We start from the raw sequence: 21,180 nt of genomic DNA, 5'->3' as shown, positions 1-21,180 counted from the left end.
GACCAATCTGGGTTTGGAGGTTGCCAGGAGAACGCTACATTTCGGACTGCATTGTGCCGTGGTAGGAGTATGAAATTTGGTGGAGGAGGAATTATGGTGTGGGGTTGTTTTTCAGGAGTTGGGCTTGGCCCCTTAGTTCCAGTGAAATAAACTTTGAATGCTCCAGGATACCAAAACATTTTGGACAATTCCATGCTCTCAACGTTGTGGGAACAGTTTAGAGCAGGCCCCTTCCTCTTCCAACATGACTGTGCACCAGTGCACAAAGCAAGGTCCACAAAGACATGGATGACAGAGTCTGGTGTGGATGAACTTGACTGGCCTGCACAGAGTCCTGACCTGAACCCGATAGAACACCTTTGGGATTAATTAAAACGGAGACTGAGAGCCAGGTTTGTGTCGTGTTTGTCCTCCTACAGAAACCATATTACAACAAAAAACATATTTTTCACCCCAATTTTTTTACCATTTTTATACATTTTTGAAAAAGCTCCATGGAGCCACCAGCGTGCCGTTTAAGAGCCGCGGGTTGCTGACCCCCGGTATATACCAACTTAGTCTGTAACCTAAGTACTCACCCTGAGGATACACACTCAAGTACAGTCGATGGCGGTATGCACCCGCAATAAAATGAAGAAGAAGCGGAACCAAAGTGTTAGCGCCCGCCGCGCGCGCCGGACTTCTATGGTTGAGGGCTCTTCCGCCTCCTCACCGGACGGATGCCGGAAGCAGAGAGAAGATCTTCGGTGCCTGCGACTGTGTTGACATTTACCTGCTTTTCAGGTTGGTACACGGTGAAAATCACACAAATGTCTATTTTTATTCATCGGAACGTTTCATGGCAGGTTTGACAAGATTTGTGTCGGATTGTTGATGTTGAAATGTCAAGTTAATGACTTTGTGTGTCTGAGTCCTTCGAGATGTCGCGGCAAACGGCCGTGTTGCAAAATGGCTGCGGCCGTTTGTTAAAATGTATTATTGTGTGAACACACACAGCTTAGAGAGAATGATGAGGTGTAATTTGGCCCTGACATATATGTATGAAACTGTTGTGAAAGGAAAGGAAATTGCTAATACATTGTTTGAAGCAAAATATTTTTTTTTAAAAAGTCCCAATTGCAAAGTTCAGTTCAGTTCCAGTTAGTTAGGCCTTTTATTAATATCTCGATATTTTTAGGCCATGTCACGATACACGATATATATCTCGATATTTTTGCCTTAGCCTTGAATGGACACTTGATGCATATAATCACAGCAGTATGATGATTCTATGTGTCTACATTAATATATGCTCATTTTAAACTTACATGCAGAGAGGGAAATCACACCTAAATCAATTTACCAAAACTGTATTCATTAAACAGTTATTAACCAGTGGCACAAACATTCATGTCATTTCAAAACAGAAAGTGCAAGATTGTCAGAGACATTTTTAAACAAGCTATGAGTGCACTTTTTTGCATGGTGTCACTAAGATGACATATCAAAACAACACTCAATTAAAGTGCACTTTTTGTACAGAACGCCACTAAAATAGTTTAAACTAAATCAAGTGCACTTTTGTGCATGATGTCCCACAAGATATTTCATCTAGATCAGTGGTTCTTAACCTTGTTGGAGGTACCGAACCCCACCAGTTTCATATGCGCATTCACCGAACCCTTCTTTAGTGAAAAATAAAATAAAAAACATTTTCTAATTCAAAACAAAGTTATATGTTTTTGGTAACACTTTAGTATGGGGAACATATTCTAAGTAACAAAGACTTAATTTAGAGTGTTTTGGACACTAGGGGAACATATTCTAAGTAACAAAGACTTAATTTAGAGTTATTTGTTTAGGGTTAGGGCCAGGGTTAGGGTTATTAGGGCCATGCCGAATAAGGCATTACTAAGTACTTAATAATGACTAGTTAAGAGCCAATATGTTACTAATTTCCATGTTACTAAGCAACTAATTAATGGTGAATATGTTCCCCATACTAAAGTGTTACCATGTTTTATTACTGGTGCACAAAATGAACCGTGCATGAACATCACCTTGTTCAAACAACAAAACCAACACAGTGCATAAACTCACAACAAATTACACACCTGCAAATCAGTGTGACTTCTGCTGTTGCCGTATCCGTAATACGCCGATAAGGAGAATTTTTTATTTACACGATGAGTCGGGTGTGTCTTGACCTCCGCCGAACCCCTGAGCCCGACTCACCGACCCCCTAGGGTTCGATCGAACCCAGGTTAAGAACCACTGATCTAGAACATGTTTTGCTTTATTCTAGATCAAAAATCACTTCATATTCTCTACTGCTAACTAGTGTTACCATATCTGAGTTATTGTGTAGAAATATGGGGAAACAACTACAAATGTGTGCTTCATTCACAAAGATCTCGGAAAAAAGCTTTCCAAATGTATTTGAACCATTGTGATAGGCCAAATTTTAAGGGAGCTATACATTTTTTATGTTCAAAAATGAATTGCTGTTTTTTCCTGGATTATCCATGAAAACAAAGGAGAAATGTGTGACCTGCAATTTGGAAAGTGAACTTCATCATTGCTCTCTTATTATTTAGTATAAATGCATGAAATAAAAAGTAAATGGATTAGTTTAGCAACCCAGAGTAAATTGCTCAAAAAAATAAATTGATTAATCTTTAATTAAGTAGCAAGGTTAAAATGACCACAAATAAGCAGGTCAGTGGCCGGTTGTTACATGCCTACTTTAAGGGTTCATACGGGTGCTTTAAAAACCTTGAAAATGATTGGATTTTAACGTTGTGTTTTCAAGGTTTGAAAAATGCTTGAATTTTGGGTGAAGTGCTTGTAAATGCTTGGAAATGTCCATCGTATTTCTCAGCAGTCTGACTCAATAGGCTAATTATCAAATGGAAATAAAATAAAACAAGATTCCTTAAAAATTTAAGCTACACGCTTGATCTGTAGGCTTTGCATGAGCCCTTACATTAGGTTGTTGTCATGCCAGAGCCGTATATACGGCTCTGTGTCGCCCCCAAAAGGACAGTGGTGCATCGGTCCATCATGCCGGGAGGTTGTCGTTTTAATGAACATTGGATAGAAAATGACAAATACAAACTTTGGATAAAACGTGGACCAAATCCACATGTAGCCTGCTGCAAAGTATGCAAAATAGGAAATCCAGCTTTTCGCAATGGGAGAGTCGGCTCTCTTGCTTCATATGAAAGGTAAACCACAGAGATAGCCCTACATGTTAACTAACGTTAGCAAAAGTTTTGTTTTCTAACCTTTTGGTACATGCTCGACCTAAACTTTGAGATCAGCGCTAGATTAAATGTTAATTACAAAAAGTTATTACGAGCTATGAAAGGAAAAAGGTGAGCGTTTGTCAATGATAAATTATAATGTTAAGAACTTCCCTCAACTAAACATCGATTTGTTATCACAGCCACAGTTATAAGGCTTGGATATGCTTAATGAAAAGTGACTGAGGTGTTGTGAAACAAACAAAATATTTTCTTTTAATTTATTATCCTTATATTAATGTGAAACCGTTTTGTTAATAAATGAGTAAAATTGACATTTTGAGGGTGCGTTTATTTATATCACATGCAGTTTACAAGCACAAATACGGTGTGAATCAATCCGTGCTGTTCGATGTCATTGCGTGATGTAAGTAAAAAAACAGAACAAGAAATGTGAAAAAACAACACATGGAGACACGTTTGCAAACACCAATGGCAATGAATAGTCACACTGCTTCATTTTCTATGCCCCATTCAGTTGCTGGTTCAATGTTAGGCTTAGGTTTTAGCAGATTTTCCGTATTTTTCCTACAGACAGCATTTGGTGACCTCAAACAACAAGGCTATGGATTGATTCACACTGGTTTTCACCTTTTGAAGGGTACTGGAAAAACTGGAAAATTGATCTTGAAAGTCTTTAAAAAGTGCTTGAATTTGGCCATGGAAAAGGTGTACGATCCCTGTCAAGGACATTATCACAACATATTCATGGACAATGTCTCATGTGACAGAGCAAAGCTGGACTTTTCTAAACCATGTGTTTGTTTTCTTGTGTCCTGCAGACATCTGGGGAGAACATCTCCCGAGCAGCAAGTGGACCTCAAGAATGGAGCAGGATAAGCCTCAGCCCCCCTATATTAAAGAGGAGGAGGAGCTGCAGTACCCCTTCATTAAAGGGGAAGAGGAGAATCCAAAGCAAGCCCACATTAAGGAGGGGGAGGAGCAACTTACCTCTTACATAAAGGAGTCGCATTCCCCCGTCACATTACAGAGAAAGAGGAGTCATAGCTCTGCTCACATTAAAGAGGAAGAGGAGGAACATAGCATCAGTCAGGAGGAGTTTGAAGGACTTGAGGATGACCAAGTGGTCTGTGTTATCGTGAAGAGTGAAGATGATGAGGTCAAAGGTGAAAGTGAGGAGAAGAGAGAGGTGGAGCCTCCAAGCAGCAGCTCAACTCAACATGTGACAACAGAAGCTGATGGAGACCACTGTGGAGGATCACAAGCAGACAAGATCTTAGCTCCACTATCAAGGTCACACTCTCCTGACACTGATGATGAAGACTCTGAAGCTGATAAGACACGTCACACTGACAACACACACTTTAATAAGACATGTCACACTGACAACACACACTTGACATGTTCTGACTGTGGCAAAACGTTTAAATACTGTTGTCAACTGAAAATACACATGAGGATACACACTGGAGAAAAACCTTTTTCCTGCTCAATCTGTGGTCTATGTTTTACTCAAAAGCAACATTTGATAACACACACAAGAACACACACTGGAGAAAAACCTTTTACCTGTTCAGTCTGTGGGCTAGGTTGTACTCAAAGGCAACATTTGATAATACACACAAGAATACACACTGGAGAAAAACCTTTTTCTTGTTCAATCTGCGGCAAAGATTTTACTCAAGGGTACCATTTGAAAGCGCACATGAGAATACACACTGGAGAAAAACCTTTTTCCTGCTCAAAGTGTGGTAAAGGTTTTGCGCATAAAAACGTGCTGAAAGGACACATGACAATGCACGCTGGAGAAAAACCTTTTTCTTGTTCAATCTGCGGCAAAGATTTTACTCAAGGATACCATTTGAAAGCGCACATGAGAGTACACACGGGAGAAAAACCTTTTTCCTGCTCAGAGTGTGGTAAAGGTTTTGCACATAAAAATATGCTGAAAGGACACATGAAAATGCATGTTGGAGAAAAACCTTTCCCCTGTTAAATCTGTTAAGGTTTTGTACAACAGTGTTTTTTAACCACTGTGCTGCGGCACACTATTGTACTGTGATATATCGTCTGGTGTGTCCATGGGAGATTATGTAATTTCACCTAATTGGGTTACAAAATATGTTTTGCAAACCAGTAATTATAATCCGCAAATAATGTGCCGTTGTTGAGTGTCTGTACTGTCTAGAGCTCAGCAGAGTAACCATGTAATACTCTTCCATATCAGTAGGTGGCAGCAGGTAGCTAATTGCTGTGTAGATGTCAGGAACATGGTTTGTGGTGATATGCAGACGACAGCGGGAGGCAGCGTGCCGGTAAAAAGGTACCTAACGCTTGAACCAAAAATAAACAAAGGGCATTGAAGCTTAGGGATGGCTATGTACAACTAAACCAAAACTGAGCTGGCTGCAAAGTAAACAAAAACAGAATGCTGTACGACAGCAAAGACTTACAGCGTGTGGAGCAGACGGCGTCCACAAAGTACATCCGTACATGATATGACAATCAACAACAAAATATGAGCGCAAGACAAGAATTAAAACACTACACTCAGGAAAACACCAAAAAACTCAAAATAAGTCACGGCGTGATGTGACAGGTCGTGACAGTACACCTACTTTGAGACAAGAGCTATAGTGATGCATGGTTGGTTATGGTTTAAATTTATATCCAACAATTGCTAGAACGACTTTTTATTGTCAATATCAGCTGCTGAGTTTCATTGTTTTATGTTTTCTGCTCTGGGGGTGCCTCAAGATTTTTTCAATGAAAAAAATGTGCCTTGGCTCAGAAAAGGTTGGAAAAACACCGTTGTACAAAATCAATATTTGAAAGTACACATGAGAAGACACACTGGTGAGAAAGTGTTGAGTTGGTGAAAGATTCTCGTCTAAGTTCAAGTGTGCTAGTGAGAACAGCAGCAGCAAATGAAGCTGCAGGATTTGAAATAAACTGTGAAAACTTAACTTTGACAAACGTTGATTCTGCCAAGCCCGTTTCCCTTGGCTGGGGTTTCGCTAGATAGTGGGTAGGGACAGTGGGAATCTCATTCATCCATTCATGCGTGTCACTAATTAGATGACGAGGCATTTGGCTACACTTAAGGAACCGTGAGGCTCACGCATTCATCACGATCGGGAGTCCAGCATTGGTCTTCGGGGTGAGCAATGTCATACTTCGTGAGGGGAGCGAGCTCGTTAAGAACAGGCCCCGTTTAGCAGGGCCCGCTCGTCATAAAACATACCTACCTACATGTCATGGGCAACCCCAGGTTGAAGGGCTGATGTTGTCATCCTGAAAGACCACCTGGCCAACCCCCTGAGTCCGGAGTTTGCACCACTTTGCAGACTCGTCTTTGCCCCAGGTTTGGTTGGAGACTTTTGAGGTATGGATGTGGGATAACTTCTCCTTTGGCCCTGTATGTTTCATGCCTGTGATATGCTCCCAACTCATGATTAGGTCGGCCATTGGAAAGAGATTGGCTGAGATTACAGCAACTTTAGAATCGGTTGAGCCCAGAGATTTTCATTTGCCCTTTATTTGAGCCATGGCCACTGTGGTCGTTAGTTTGCAGATGGCCAGGCAAACATCAGCACATATAACATGTGTGACATCATTGTTGTGCGACACAATCTTCTTCATATGATTCTAACATATATATAATTGTATATGAATCTATAGATGAACTCCTTTATATGATATACATATTTATTTGACATTTGTTCATGCCTTTGCTTTTGAGTACACATACACTATATTGCCAAAAGTATTTGGCCATCCATCCAAATGATTAGAATCAGGTGTCCTAATCACTTGGTCCGGCCACAGGTGTATAAAATCAAGCACTTAGGCATGGAGACTGTTTCTACAAACATTTGTGAAAGAATGGGCCGCTCTCAGGAGCTCGGTGATTTCCAGCGTGGAACTGTCATAGGATGCCACCTGTGCAACAAATCCAGTCGTGAAATTTCCTCGCTTCTAAATATTCCAAAGTCAGCTGTCGCCGTTATTGTAAAAAAAAATGGTAGCGTTTGGGAACAACAGCAACTCAGCCACAAACTGACAGAGAGGGGTCAGAGGATGCTGAAGCACGTAGTGCAAAGAGGTCCCCGACTTTCTGCACAGTCAGTCGCTACAGAGCATTTCGGACTGCATTGTGCCGAGTGTGAATTTTGGTGGAGGAGGAATTATGGTGTGGGGTGGTTTTTCAGTTCCAGTGAAAGGAACTTTGAATGCTCAAGGATACCAAAGCATTTTGGACAATTTCATGCTTCCAACCTTGTGGGAACAGTTTGTAGCGGGCCCCTTCCTCTTCCAACATGTTTGTGCACCAGTGCACAAAGCAAGGTCCATAAAGACATGGATGACAGTGTCTGGTGTGGATGAACTTGACTGGCCTGCACAGAGTCCTGACCTGAACCCGATAGAACACCTTTGGGATGAATTAGAACAGACACTGAGAGCCAGGCCTTCTCGACCAACATCAGTGTGTGACCTCACCAATGCGCTTTTGGAAGAATGGTGGAAAATTCCGGCAAAGACACTCTGCAACCTTGTGGACAGCCTTCCCAGAAGAGTTGAAGCTGTAATAGCTGCAAAAGGTGGGCCCACATCATATTGAACCCTATGGGTTAGGAATGGGATGGCACTTCAAGTTCATATGTGAGTCAAGGCAGGTGGCCAAACACTTTTGGCAATATAGTGTATGATATACATATTTGTTTTGCATTTGTTCATTCCTTTGCTTTTGAGTACACATACATCCCTCTTAGTTCATATTTACTGGTTCACATCTGAAACATCTTCTGGACCACTTCTTGAAGCATATTATTATTTGAGCAGTTGTGTTTCATACAAGATCATATACTTTTAAAATGTGAGACTTTATGAATCATTTGTTGGATCTAGATAATCCATTGTATTATCTGAATTACTGTCTTTTGTAATATGATTTTTTTTTTGTATGTGTACACTACCGTTCAAAAGTTTGGGGTCACCCAAACAATTTTGTGGAACAGCCTTCGTTTCTAAGAACAAGAATAGACTGTCGAGTTTCAGATGAAAGTTATCTTTTTCTGGCCATTTTGAGCGTTTAATTGACCCCACAAAAGTGATGCTCCAGAAACTCAATCTGCTCAAAAGAAGGTCAGTTTTGTAGCTTCTGTAACGAGCTAAACTGTGAACATGATTGCACAAGGGTTTTCTAATCATCAATTAGCCTTCTAAGCCAATGAGCAAACACATTGTACCATTAGAACACTGGAGTGATAGTTGCTGGAAATGGGCCTCTATACACCTATGTAGATATTGCACCAAAAACCAGACATTTGCAGCTAGAATAGTCATTTATCACATTAGCAATGTATAGAGTGTATTTCTTTAAAGTTAAGACTAGTTTAAAGTTATCTTCATTGAAAAGTACAGTGCTTTTCCTTCAAAAATAAGGACATTTCAATGTGACCCCAAACTTTTGAACGGTAGTGTATGTCCCCAGACCTTTATGCAATAATAATGTATGCTCAACAAAAGTTGGGTACAATAAATGTAGTTAATATTAGTGAGTATGTTTTTTTTAATGTAATACTGCGGTCATTTCTGATCCGTCTAAGTCTGGGGTCCAGACTGAGGCCAGGGGGAAGAAAACCTCATAGCCATAGCACACATAAGCATGTGTGTAAGAGGGGAACTCAAAGGACATTAAATACATTGAAAGAGCAGAGCTGATGCAACCAGCCACTTCTACACACAGCCACAAAAGTAAAATAACAAACATATACACTGTGGTGGCCTCTGCGGTGTTCTACGCCATCTGCTGGGGTCAGGGGAGCATGGCCAGGGACAGGAGCAGACCCAACAAAGCAACCCTCGCCCGCCCACCAACTCTCGACCCGTGTCCAGTCCGCATGGATGAGCGAGGAAACGTCCAAGGAGACCGAGGTGTCCGATACCTGCTCATTCAGCCAAGACACTGTGAAGCTTGTCCGTCCCGTCTCTTCATCCGCATCTCCTCCATTCTCTCCAAACGGACTCTGGTGTGGCAGAGAACCAGCAGCTGGTCTCAATGGCCAAAAGGCTCCCGGGAGGCAGATCCGGAAGTTCACAAAAAAGCACCGCAGAAGTCAGGAAAGTGCCACCCCTAGTCACACAGTCCCAAAGGGTCCCGAACGAAAAAGCAAAAAAAAAAACACATGAAAACGAGGGAAACATCAGGAACACAAAAGGATAACACAAGAGCACAGAGCTCCTGCCACCAGCAGCCACTACAGCGGCGCCTACTTGTAAAAGAAAATACATACATATATATAATTACACTCAGTAGCAACAATTAAAGAGCACTTTCATCCAGTTCATTTGAGCAAAGCAAAAGTAGTGAGGAAAGTGAAATATGTTGAACAATAGAAGAATATTTCTATCAGCAGTCAATATTGAAATATTGTAAAGCTGAGCTACACTATATTGCCAAAAGTATTTGATCAGAATCAGGTGTCCTAATCACTTGGCCCGGCCACAGGTGTATAAAATCAAGCACTTAGGCATGGAGACTGTTTCTACAAACATTGGCGAAAGAATGGGCCGCTCTCAGTGATTTCCAGCGTGGAACTGTCATAGGATGCCACCTGTGCAACAAATCCAGTCGTGAAATGTCCTCGCTCCTAAATATTCCAAAGTCAACTGTCTGCTTTGTTATAAGAAAATGGAAGAGTTAGGGAACAACAGCAACTCAGCCACCAAGTGGTAGGCCACGTAAACTGACAGAGAGGGGTCAGCGGATGCTGAAGTGCATAGTGCAAAGACTTTCTGCACAGTCAGTTGCTAAAGAGCTCCAAACTTCATGTGACCTTCCAATTAGCCCACGTACAGTACGCAGAGAGCTTCATGGAATGGGTTTCCATGGCCGAGCAGCTGCATCTAAGCCATACATCACCAAGTCCAATGCAAAGCGTGGGATGCAGTGGTGTAAAGCACGTTGCCACTGGACTCTAGAGCAGTGGAGACGCCTTCTCTGGAGTGATGAATCACGCTTTTCCATCTGGCAATCTGATGGACCAGTCTGGGTTTGGAGAGCGGTACATTTCGGACTGCATTGTGCCGAGTGTGAAATTTGGTGGAGGAGGAATTATGTTGTGCCCTCCACTCTGTGCCAATTAACGGGATCAACTTTTCCTTGTCAATTTGTAATGGATTTTGATAATGATTCCATTAAAATGTCAATTGTGGCGCGCGCCCAAGTTTTGGCATTCCCCGAGATCAAGGAGTGCGTGTCAGCGTTGGTGAGCGCCAACTTGATCATATTGGTCAGGGTAAGTACCATTCTGGCTATTGTGGGCGGCTGATTATCTTTATTAATATTTTTGTTACGTACGGCGAGACGACACAACGGCAGGAATCAGTTCAATAAGTTTAGTGATACTGATTATGCGTTGGGGTGTGTATGCTACTCTATGTGAATGGTGCAAGACGATGTGAAGAATTAACAATGTAAATGTTACCAGAGGTTGTTGTGTGTGCATGTTGGATGAACCTTTCAAGAGTCCAGAGGGGCAAGGCAAGAAGACAGTCCGAGGGCAGGCGAGAGGTCAGGGGCTGGAGAGAGGTGACAAGGTCCGTGTCCAAGCGGGGGTCAAGGATCGAGGGAAACAGTCCAGAATCTGGTGGGAAGTCGAGGCACACAGCTCCATCATGGGTAACAGAAGGAACACTGCGGGGAACACAGGGGACACGAGACACGGGCAGAGGGAAAACACAGGGAGAACAAGTACGCCGAGGGAAGCCAGAGACGGGATTCTTACTACGAGGAGTGAGCTACGTTCCGGCCCTGGATCTTCGGGTCCGCTGGTCTTCATGCTGTCTGCCCTCATCAGACCCAGGTGCGCGGATTGATGGTTGAGGATTTATTCTGTCAAAAAGTCTGGATTTTTTCTGTCAAAAAGTCTGGATTTTCTCTGTCAAAACGTCGGGATTATTTCTGTCAAAAAATCTAGATTTTTTTCTGTCAAAAAATCTGGATTTTTTTCTGTCAAAAAATCTGGATTTTTTTCTGTCAAAAAATCGGGATTTTTTTCTGTCAAAAAATCGGGATTTTTTTCTGTCAAAAAGTCTGGATTTTTTCTGTCAAAAAGTCTGGATTTGTTCTTCAAAAAGTGGATTTTTTTCTGTCAAAAAGTCTGGATTTTTTCTGTCAAAAAATCGGGATTTTTTTCTGTCAAAAAATCAGAATTTTGCCCGTCAAAAACTCGGAATGTTTGCTGTCAAAAGGTCGGGATTTTTTCTGTCAAAAGGTCGGGATTTTTTCTGTCAAAAATTCTGGATTTTTTCTGTCACAAAGTCTGTATTTTTTTCTGTCAAAAAGTCGGGATTTTGTCCGTCAAAATGTCGGGATTTTGTCCGTCAAAAAGTCTGGATTTTTTCTGTCAACAAGTCGGGATTTTTTCTGTTAAAAAGTCAGGATGTTTTCTGTTAAAAGGTTGGGATGTTTTCTGTCAAAAAGTCGGGATTTTTTCTGTCAAAAAGTCTGGAATTTTTTTTGTCAAAAAGTCGAGATGTTTTCTGTCACAAAGTCGGAGTTTTTTCTGTCAAAAAGTTGGGATGTTTTCCGTCAAAAAGTCAGGGTTTTTTCTGTCAAAAATTTGGGATGTTTTCCGTCAAAAAGTCGGTATATTTTCTGTCAAAAAGTCGAGATTTTTTCTGTCAAATAGTCGAGATTTTTTCTGACAAAAAGTCTGAATTTTTTCTGTCAAAAAATCTGGATTTTTCTGTCAAAAAGTCGGGATTTTTTCTGTTAAAAAGTCAGGATGTTTTCTGTTAAAAGGTTGGGATGTTTTCTGTCAAAAAGTCGGGATTTTTTCCGTCAAAAAGTCTGGAATTTTTTTTGTCAAAAAGTCGGGATGTTTTCTGTCACAAAGTCTGAGTTTTTTCTGTCAAAAAGTTCGGATGTTTTCCATCAAAAAGTCAGGGTTTTTTCTGTCAAAAATTTGGGATGTTTTCCGTCAAAAAGTCGGTATATTTTCTGTCAAAAAGTCGAGATTTTTTCTGTCAAATAGTCGAGATTTTTTCTGACAAAAAGTCTGGATTTTTTCTGTCAAAAAATCTGGATTTTTCTGTCAAAAAGTCTGGATTTTTTTCTGTCACAAAATCTGGATTTTTTCTGTCCAAAAATTTGGATTTTTCGGTCAAAAAAATTTAGGATTTTTTTCTGTCACAAAGTCTGGATATTTTCTGTCACAAAGTCTGGATTTTTTACTGTCAAAAAGTCGGTATTTTGTCTGGATTTTTTCTGTCAAAAAATCAGGATTTTTTTCTGTCAAAAATCTGAATTTTGTCCGTCAAAAACTCTGAATGTTTTCTGTAAAAAAAATTGGATTTTTTTCTGTCACAAAATCGGTATTTTTACTGTAAAAAATTTTGGATTTTTTCTCTCACAAAGTCAGTATTTTTACTGTCAAAAAGTCTGGATTTTGTCTGTCAAAAAGTCTGGAATTTTTCTGTCAAAAAGTCGGGATTTTGTCTATCAACAAGTCAGGATTTTTTTTCTGTTAAAAAGTCGGGATGTTTTCTGTCAAAAAATCGGGATTTTTTCTGTCAAAATGTCTGGATTTTTTCTGTCAAAAAGTCTGGATTTTTTTTGTCAAAAAGTTGGGGGGTTTTCTGTCAAAAAGTTGGGATGTTTTCCGTCAAAAAGTCGGTATGCTTTCTGTCAAAAAGTCGAGATTTTTTCTGTCAAAAAGTCAGAATTTTTTCTGTCAAAAAATCTGGATTTTTTCTGTCAAAAAATCTGGATTTTTTCTGTCAAAAATCGGGATTTTTTTTTCCGTCAAAAATCTGGATTTTTTTTCTGTCCAAAAATCGGGATTTTTCTGTTAAAAAAATCAGGATTTTTTTCTGTCACAAAGTCTGGATTTTTTCTGTCACAAAGTCTGGATTTTTTCTGTCAAAAAGTCTGTATTTTTTCCGTCAAAAAATTGGGATTTTGTCCGTCAAAAAAATCTGGATTTTTTCTGTCAAAAAATCTGGATTTTTTTCTGTCAAAAAATCGGGATTTTTTCTGTCAAAATGTCTGGATTTTTTCTGTCAAAAAGTCTGGATTTTTTTTGTCAAAAAGTCGGGGGGTTTTCTGTCAAAAAGTTGGGATGTTTTCCGTCAAAAAGTCGGTATGCTTTCTGTCAAAAAGTCGAGATTTTTTCTGTCAAAAAGTCAGAATTTTTTCTGTCAAAAAATCTGGATTTTTTCTGTCAAAAAATCTGGATTTTTTCTGTCAAAAATCGGGATTTTTTTTTCCGTCAAAAATCTGGATTTTTTTTCTGTCCAAAAATCGGGATTTTTCTGTTAAAAAAATCAGGATTTTTTTCTGTCACAAAGTCTGGATTTTTTCTGTCACAAAGTCTGGATTTTTTCTGTCAAAAAGTCTGTATTTTTTCCGTCAAAAAATTGGGATTTTGTCCGTCAAAAAAATCTGGATTTTTTCTGTCAAAAAATCTGGATTTTTTTCTGTCAAAAAATTGGGATTTTGTCTGTCAACAAGTCGGATTTTTTCTGTTAAAAAGTCGGGATGTTTTCTGTCAAAAAATCGGGATTTTGTCCATCAAAAAGTCTGGATTTCTTCTGTCAAAAAGTCTGGATTTTTTTGGTCAAAAAGTCGGGATGTTTTCTGTCAAAACGTCTGGGTTTTTCCTGTCAAAAAGTTAGGATATTTTCCGTCAAAAAGTCGGTATATTTTCTGTCAAAAAATGTAGATGTTTTCTGTCAAAAAGTCTGGATTTTTCTCTCAAAAAGTCTGGATTTTTTCTGTCAAAAAATCTGGATTTTTTTTTTCTCAAAAAATCTGGATTCCTGTGTCAAAAAATCGAGATTTTTTTCTGTCACAAAATCGGGATTTTTTTTTGTCAAAAAGTCAGGATTTTTTCTGTCACAAAGTCTGGATTTTTTCTGTCAAAAAATCTGGATTTTTGCTGTCAAAAAATCGGTATTTATTCTGTAAAAAAATTGGGATTTTTTCTGTCAAAATGTCAGGATTTTTACTGTTAAAAAAATCGGAATTGTTTTCTGTCAAACTGTCGGGGTATTTTCTGTCAAAAAGTCTGGATTTTTTCTGTCAAAAAGTTCTGGCTTCTTGCATAAATTTCTCCATGATTTCAATGTCCTTATCTCTGGGTGTTATGGACGTGTAATGTATCGTCCTTGACAGAATGTCCATCTATGTGACCATGTGGAGTTCAAGTCCATCGTGCACCTTTGCCAGGTAACTAACCATGCTTTTTTACTTACTTCTGTTGATTCCTTTATAGCAGTGGTCCCCAACCACCGGGCCGCGAATCGATTGGTACCGGGCCGCACCAGAATGTTATTTTTATTTTTAATTTTTATTTTTTTATTTTTAATTTATTTTATTTATTTTATTTATTTTATTTTATTTTTTTATTTTTTTTAAATAAACATAAAAAACACAAGATACACTTACAATTAGTGCACCAACCCAAAAAACTCCCTCCCCCATTTACACTCATCCACACTCATTCGCACAAAAGGGTTGTTTCTTTCTGTTATTAATATTTCTGGTTCCTACATTATATACATCCATCCATCCATTTTCTACCGCTTATTCCCTTTGGGGTCGCCGGGGGCGCTGGAGCCTATCTCAGCTACAATCGGGCGGAAGGCGGGGCACACCCTGGACAAGTCGCCACCTCATCACAGGGCCAACACAGATAGACAGACAACATTCACACTCACATTCGCACACTAGGGCCAATTTTTTTTTGTGTTTAGTTGTGAGACAGGAAGATGTTCCTGTATGTCTGCAAGACTGTCCTGTACTGATTTGTGTCGGTGCCAAAATTGTGCCAATATTTCCATGGAAACAGAGGATAAAAGCACACGAGAAGATGGCTCTGATGATAGTAATAGCTAAGAGATGAACAATGTCTCCCTCGTTCAGAATACGCAAAGTCACACTTAATCAATTAGTTCTCTAATCAAAATTTGAGTTTTTGCCCCATTTGAGAAAAATCCCTCAGAGTAGTTTTACTATTTCTTTTTTTTTTTAGTTACTTCAGTTAAATACTTTAAAAATAGAATGTGAGGTTACAGTGCACTTGACCTTAAAAAAAATGATGATAATCATAGTTTGAGTTTGTGCCAAATTTGAGGAAAATCTATCAAAGAATTCTTGAGATATGGCTTTAACAATGTGCAAAGTTAAGACAACATAAAAAAAAAAAAGTGTTTAAAAAAAATACTCAAGACCTGCTGTGACATCAACACATTGTTTTGTTCATGTAAATATTGTTTTGTACCATATTGTGTACAGATTCTAAACTGTAATGCATTATTCGATATTTTGATTGATGTCAGCCATTTTGGGCCAAAGTGTTCTTTATTTTATTTTATTTTATTTTATACTTCCTCTTATAAACAGTATCTACTGCCATTTTAAATGTATAAAACATCATTGTTTAGCAAAATGTACCATGTGTATGTTCAATTGTACAGGTTGCTATTCACTTAAGCGTTTTTTTCATTATTTTTTTTTGTATGTTTCATGGTTTAAATTCAAATTAAAGTATACCAATGCTAAAATACTTGCCTCAAATGTTAGGTATATGTACTCATGTCAATTTGTGATAGAGATTCTGTTTCCAGAATGAATGTAAATGCAAAAACAAGCTGCATAAGATTTTCGTTTTTTGTAATTCCTATTTTTATACATTTATGGCTCTAAAAAAAAAAACGCCAGGATATTTTGCAGAGAACTTTTAATCTAATGTCCACAATGGCGTTGTCTATGCAAAAATGCAAAAAAAGAGTAGTGCCCAGACGTGGGAACGAAAATCACTTTCTAGCCACTTTTTCCTGGTTCACCTTTTATGACAAAAAATAAATAAATAAATAAATACTTTATACGACGACTTTGAGGTGTCGTCATATTTAAGTCACTGAGGACACTTCTGTCTTGCTGGTGGAAACTGAGCTCTCGTCCTCCACCAAGCCGCCCATTCCGATGGTGCTCAGCATGCAGTTACGGAACTGGAAACAAGAGCAAAGAGATTCCTTTTGGCATTGAAGTTGCAGCATTTAGTGTGCACTAAGGGGGACTGTGTACCAACCTGTTTATTAAACAGCACATAGATGACAGGGTTATACAGGGCAGAACTCTTTGAAAAGAAGGCGGGGACAGAAGCGGTCAAAGCAGAAAAGTAAGCTCCTTTGTTCATGAAGATCCATCCAGCAAAGGTAGCGTATGGCACCCAGGCTACCAGGAAGCCAAAGACCATCAGCACACACATACGTGTGACTTCCTTCTCAGCTTTCTGAGTGGAGGCTGAGTCCTGCTGCTGGGCTGCAGCCTGGAGGCAAAGCACAGGAAATGATGTTGGAGATGATGGAGTTGCAGATCATGCTGCAGATCACATGCAATGCACAACTTACAGCTTTGACTGTCAGCACAAGGCTGCCGTAGGTGAAGAATATCAGGAAGACGGGAGTGAAGAAGTGGACGACAAACAGGTATATGACGTATGATTCGTTGTTAAAGCCTGGAGCCAGAGTGTAGTAGTCGGGTCCGCAGGAGCACTGCATGCCCTCGGGCAGGTACCTGTTGAAGATTGAATCCACTTTTCTTTAGGAGATACTACATCTTTTATTTTCTTTCTATTTTCACACATGTAGGTGAAGTCCCAGTCTACATTCTCGACTTCTAATTCGACTGTTGGCCCTAAGCTGTGTGTTTCTCGTATGCTAGGGGGTGATCGTGGTCAACTCAGCTTGTTTAGCTATATGGGATAACATAACATAAAATAGTAGCTGTCACGACTCGAAGAAGTTCTCGGATCTAACCGATAACTACTACTTTCCACAACTATTGTATGTTAAAGGCCTACTGAAATGCGATTTTCTTATTTAAACGGGGAGAGCAGGTCCATTCTATGTGTCATACTTGATCATTTTGTGATATTGCCATATTTAGTAGGAATTAGTAGAGAACATCGATGATAAAGTTCGCAACTTTTGGTCGCTGATAAGAAAGCTTTGCCTGTACCGGAAGTAGCAGACGATATGCGCGTGACGTCACAGGTTGTGGAGCTCCTCACATCTGCACATTGTTTACAATCATGGCCACCAGCAGCGAGAGCGATTCGGACCGAGAAAGCGACGATTTCCCCATTAATTTGAGCGAGGATGAAAGATTCGTGGATGAGGAAAGTGAGAGTGAAGGACTAGAGGGCAGTGGAAGCGATTCAAATAGGGAAGATGCTGTGAGAGGCGGGTGGGACCTGATATTCAGCTGGGAATGACTAAAACAGTAAATAAACACAAGACATATATATACTCTATTAGCCACAACACAACCAGGCTTATATTTAATAAAAATAAGCCTGATTAAAATAATTAATCCCGCATAACAAACACCTCCCCCCTCCCGTCCATATAACCCACCAATACAAATCAAACACCCGCACAACACACTCAATCCCACAGCCCAAAGTACCATTCACCTCCCCAAAGTTCATACAGCACATATATTTCCCCAAAGTCCCCAAAGTTACGTACGTGACATGCACATAGCGGCACGCACGTACGGGCAAGTGATCAAATGTTTGGAAGCCGCAGCTGCGTACGTACTCACGGTACCGCGTCTGCATATCCAACTCAAAGTCCTCCTGGTAAAAGTCTCTGTTGTCCCAGTTCTCCACAGGCCAATGGTAAAGCTTGACTGTCATCTTTCGGGAATGTAAACAATGAAACATCGGCTACGTGTTTGTGTTGCTGCAGCCGGCCGAAATACACCGCTTCCCACCTACAGCTCTCTTCTTTGCTGTCTCCATTGTTCATTGAACAAAATGCAAAAGATTCACCAACACAGATGTCCAGAATACTGTGGAATTTTGCGATGAAAACAGATGATTAATAGCTGGCCACAATGCTGTCCCAAAATGTCCTCTACAATCCGTGACGTCACGCGCAGGCGTCATCATACCGAGACGTTTTCAGCAGGATATTTTGCGCGAAATTTAAAATTGCACTTTAGTAATCTAACCCGGCCGTATTGGCATGTGTTGCAATGTTAAGATTTCATCATTGATATATAAACTATCAGACTGCGGGGTCGGTAGTAGTGGGTTTCAGTAGGCCTTTAATGTTTTAATATGTTTAAATAACATCTGCTTTTGTTCTTGTAGTTATGGTGATCATCAGACATAAAAAGATCGCCATTGTGGTGGAAGGCTTTGACTATTTAAATATAAATATGCTGTGAATTATGGCTGGTTTACAGGTCAACGACATCTAAAATGTTGTATACGGACATTTAATTATTAGATCACTAAACAAAGAACGATTGTCAATGTTTCTTGTGGAAGGTTTGAATACATTCGAGGCAGAGACTACTTTTCATGTGATCTGTTACTGTTTTGTACTTATCACTAATAAAACATAAAAGTACCAAATTCCGCATGCATTAAAAATCAATCTCTGTGCATGCGCAGACTATGTTCGCGCTGGCACTGTGTTTCCCTGTTTCTCTGTGCGTGCTTAGTTCCTCACTTTTGGCAAACCCACCTCATCCCCTAATTTCTGATCATGCCTACTTTCTCCTGGTCAGAGTCAATCTAAGAGAACTGTTAGATTGTGCGTTAAACTGTGTGTCCGTTCTGAAAAAAGTTTATCTTTAGGGTGGGTTTTATTTGCCTGTGAATATTGTACTAAAGAGCGGCGTGTTGGTTCTCCACAGACACTAGCTGGCTACATGTCAGACAGAACTATTTTCCAATCCCATAATCTAGTGGTGTTAATCAGATTTTTTTTTAAAGTCAAACACGATTAAACTAAAGTGTTTATATGTATTTTAGAGAGCTGTTTTTTAAGTCAGTTCATGGAATAATTCGGTTTTCTTTAGTGCATATAAACATACTGAGTATGAAGCTTCTTTTTTCTCTAATCTAATGACTGGTTGTCTGTTTCAGACAGGATAGGCCCTAGTTTATCTCTGCCCCTTTTCAGGATTAACACAATAGCAAACAATTGGATTACCTGGACCAACCAAACAGCGGGGGTGCGGCACAGGCTAAAGCCATGATCCATGTGAAAACGACTCCAGCTCCGGCGTGTGTACTACTGAACTTGAAGTTTCCCATAGGTTTACAGACGACGATGTATCTCTCGACGGCCAGCACCACCAGAGACCACAGAGCAACTTGACCTGCAGGACAGTTTGGTTACGAATCGCTCATCTTGTCATTCCAAAGGTGAGTTCATGACGGGGATCTTACCTCCCAGTGTGGCCATGAATCCCTCAACGGCACAGGAGGTGGCTCCCAATATGAAGTAGCCATTGACAGAAGACATGAGGGCAATGGTGAAGCCGAAAATGCACATGATGAGACCAGCCACAGCCAAGTTGACCAGGATGTAGTTGAGAGGTTGCCGGAGCTTCTTGTTCTGAGCCGTCACCAACAGTGTCAGACCGTTGATGGGGGTTCCAGTGCAGATCAGGAAGAACATGTAACATGCCATAAGCTTGTACATGATGGGATCCACCAAGTAGTATTGTTGGTATTCAAATGGACTTCTAACAATCCCGGTCCTGTTGGACATGGGGATGTAGAAGTTTTTGCCTTCTGTGCCATTAGGCTCAAATCCTCCGTCCCAAACCATCTTCGTTCACTTGGTTTACGGGAGCTTCAGTCAATCCAAACTTGGGGAGCGTGTAGTCGCGAGTCGTGTCCAGAAACCAACTGTGGCTTTTGTCGCCCTCTGTGTTTTATACCTCCTTGAGGTGATCTTTAAAGCGACTAATTTAATCTTTGTAATTAAGCTGATTCAATTTGATTCGATTAGTTTAAGTAGAGGATTATAAAGGACTGACCAGCTCAAGTCTAACTGATAATTGACTTTGCAAGGCAGTTCGGGTCACATCCTTAAGCTTTGTTAACTTGCATTGTTCTACTTCAAGTAACAGAGAATGATCAAATGACCTTTTGCATGTCATTGTTAACAATTAGACGTATACTAATTATTAAAATGATGCTCATATAGTACTGTCCATATTACTGGGTATTGCAATACTTAGCCAAATAATATGTAGACCAGACATCACACTAAGACAGACAAGTACAGCAATAAAAAAAGAGAATTTATTAAACTTAGTAGTGAAACTGTGTTCAATTGCAACAAAAGTCAGTACAATTTTTATTTACACAATGGTGAGTGAGAATGGGAGTTTTTTAGTTGTTTTTTTTAAACTTATTTTATGCCTTTGCACGACAAGAAAGTCAGAAGGCAACATATTCATCTATATAAATAACTATATTAAAAATGGTAGGCTCTGCAGACGAAACTGGAGGTGTCTCTACTACTTCAGGGTCTGAAGGCAACTGATTAAGATGTTTGGTATTTTGCGGGCCCTCATGTTACTCTTTCAACCTCTCTTCTGCCGTCTCCTCTTCACGGATGCATGGGTTTCCAGACAAGCAACTTTATCATGGACGCCCCTGCTTATTTCAGCAAGACAATGGCAAGCCACATTCTGCACGTGTTACAACAGTGTGGCTTCGTAGTAAAAGAGTGCAGGTACTAGACTGGCCTGCCTGTAGTCCCGACCTGTCTCCCATTGAAAATGTGCAGAGCATTATGAAGTGTAAAATACCACAACGGAGACCCCGGACTGTTGAACAACTTAAGTTTTACATCAAGCAAGAATGGGAAAGAATTCCACTTGAAAAGCATCAAAAATTGGTCTCCTCAGTTCTCAAACGTTTACTGAGTGTTGTTAAAAGGAAAGGCCATGTAACACAGTGGTAAAAATGCCCCTGTGCCAACTTTTTGCAATGTGTTGCTGCTATTAAATTGTAAGTTAATGATTATCTGCAACAACAAAAAAAGTTTCTCAGTTCGAACATTAAAAATCTTGTCTTTGCAGTCTATTTAATTGAATATAAGTTGA

At 39.9% G+C, this 21,180-nt stretch overlaps 2 protein-coding genes across 2 annotated transcripts; one reads left to right on the top strand and one right to left on the bottom strand.

The window, feature by feature from the left end:
- The first annotated feature begins 670 nt into the window (after positions 1–670).
- On the top strand, positions 671–6,253 carry LOC133639852 (gastrula zinc finger protein XlCGF57.1-like). The gene is made up of 2 exons (XM_062033508.1): positions 671–783; positions 4,067–6,253. Exons 1-2 carry the CDS (start codon positions 720–722, stop codon positions 5,239–5,241), a joined length of 1,239 nt encoding a protein of 412 aa, XP_061889492.1. The 5' UTR covers positions 671–719; the 3' UTR covers positions 5,242–6,253.
- Positions 6,254–15,977: 9,724 nt separating this feature from the next.
- Positions 15,978–19,979, bottom strand: LOC133639853 (green-sensitive opsin-like). Its single transcript, XM_062033509.1, has 5 exons — positions 19,508–19,979; positions 19,269–19,437; positions 16,668–16,833; positions 16,346–16,585; positions 15,978–16,265 (listed from the first exon to the last, which is right to left on the bottom strand). Exons 1-5 carry the CDS (start codon positions 19,890–19,892, stop codon positions 16,167–16,169), a joined length of 1,059 nt encoding a protein of 352 aa, XP_061889493.1. The 5' UTR covers positions 19,893–19,979; the 3' UTR covers positions 15,978–16,166.
- Between the last annotated feature and the right edge of the window lie 1,201 nt (positions 19,980–21,180).

This window comes from Entelurus aequoreus, linkage group LG22 (genome assembly GCF_033978785.1).
Source record: "Entelurus aequoreus isolate RoL-2023_Sb linkage group LG22, RoL_Eaeq_v1.1, whole genome shotgun sequence".
Lineage (NCBI taxonomy): Eukaryota > Metazoa > Chordata > Actinopteri > Syngnathiformes > Syngnathidae > Entelurus > Entelurus aequoreus.
This window is presented reverse-complemented; position numbering and strand designations above follow the sequence as displayed.

Coding starts and splice junctions, on each gene's coding strand:
- LOC133639852 (XM_062033508.1), top strand. CDS start 720: ATGCCGGAAGCAGAGAGAAGATCTTCGGTGCCTGCGACTGTGTTGACA. Junction 784..4,066: donor GACATTTACCTGCTTTTCAG/GTTGGTACACGG, acceptor TGTGTCCTGCAG/ACATCTGGGGAGAACATCTC.
- LOC133639853 (XM_062033509.1), bottom strand. CDS start 19,892: ATGGTTTGGGACGGAGGATTTGAGCCTAATGGCACAGAAGGCAAAAAC. Junction 16,586..16,667: donor TTGTGCTGACAGTCAAAGCT/GTAAGTTGTGCA, acceptor CTTTGCCTCCAG/GCTGCAGCCCAGCAGCAGGA. Junction 16,266..16,345: donor ATGTGCTGTTTAATAAACAG/GTTGGTACACAG, acceptor TCTTGTTTCCAG/TTCCGTAACTGCATGCTGAG.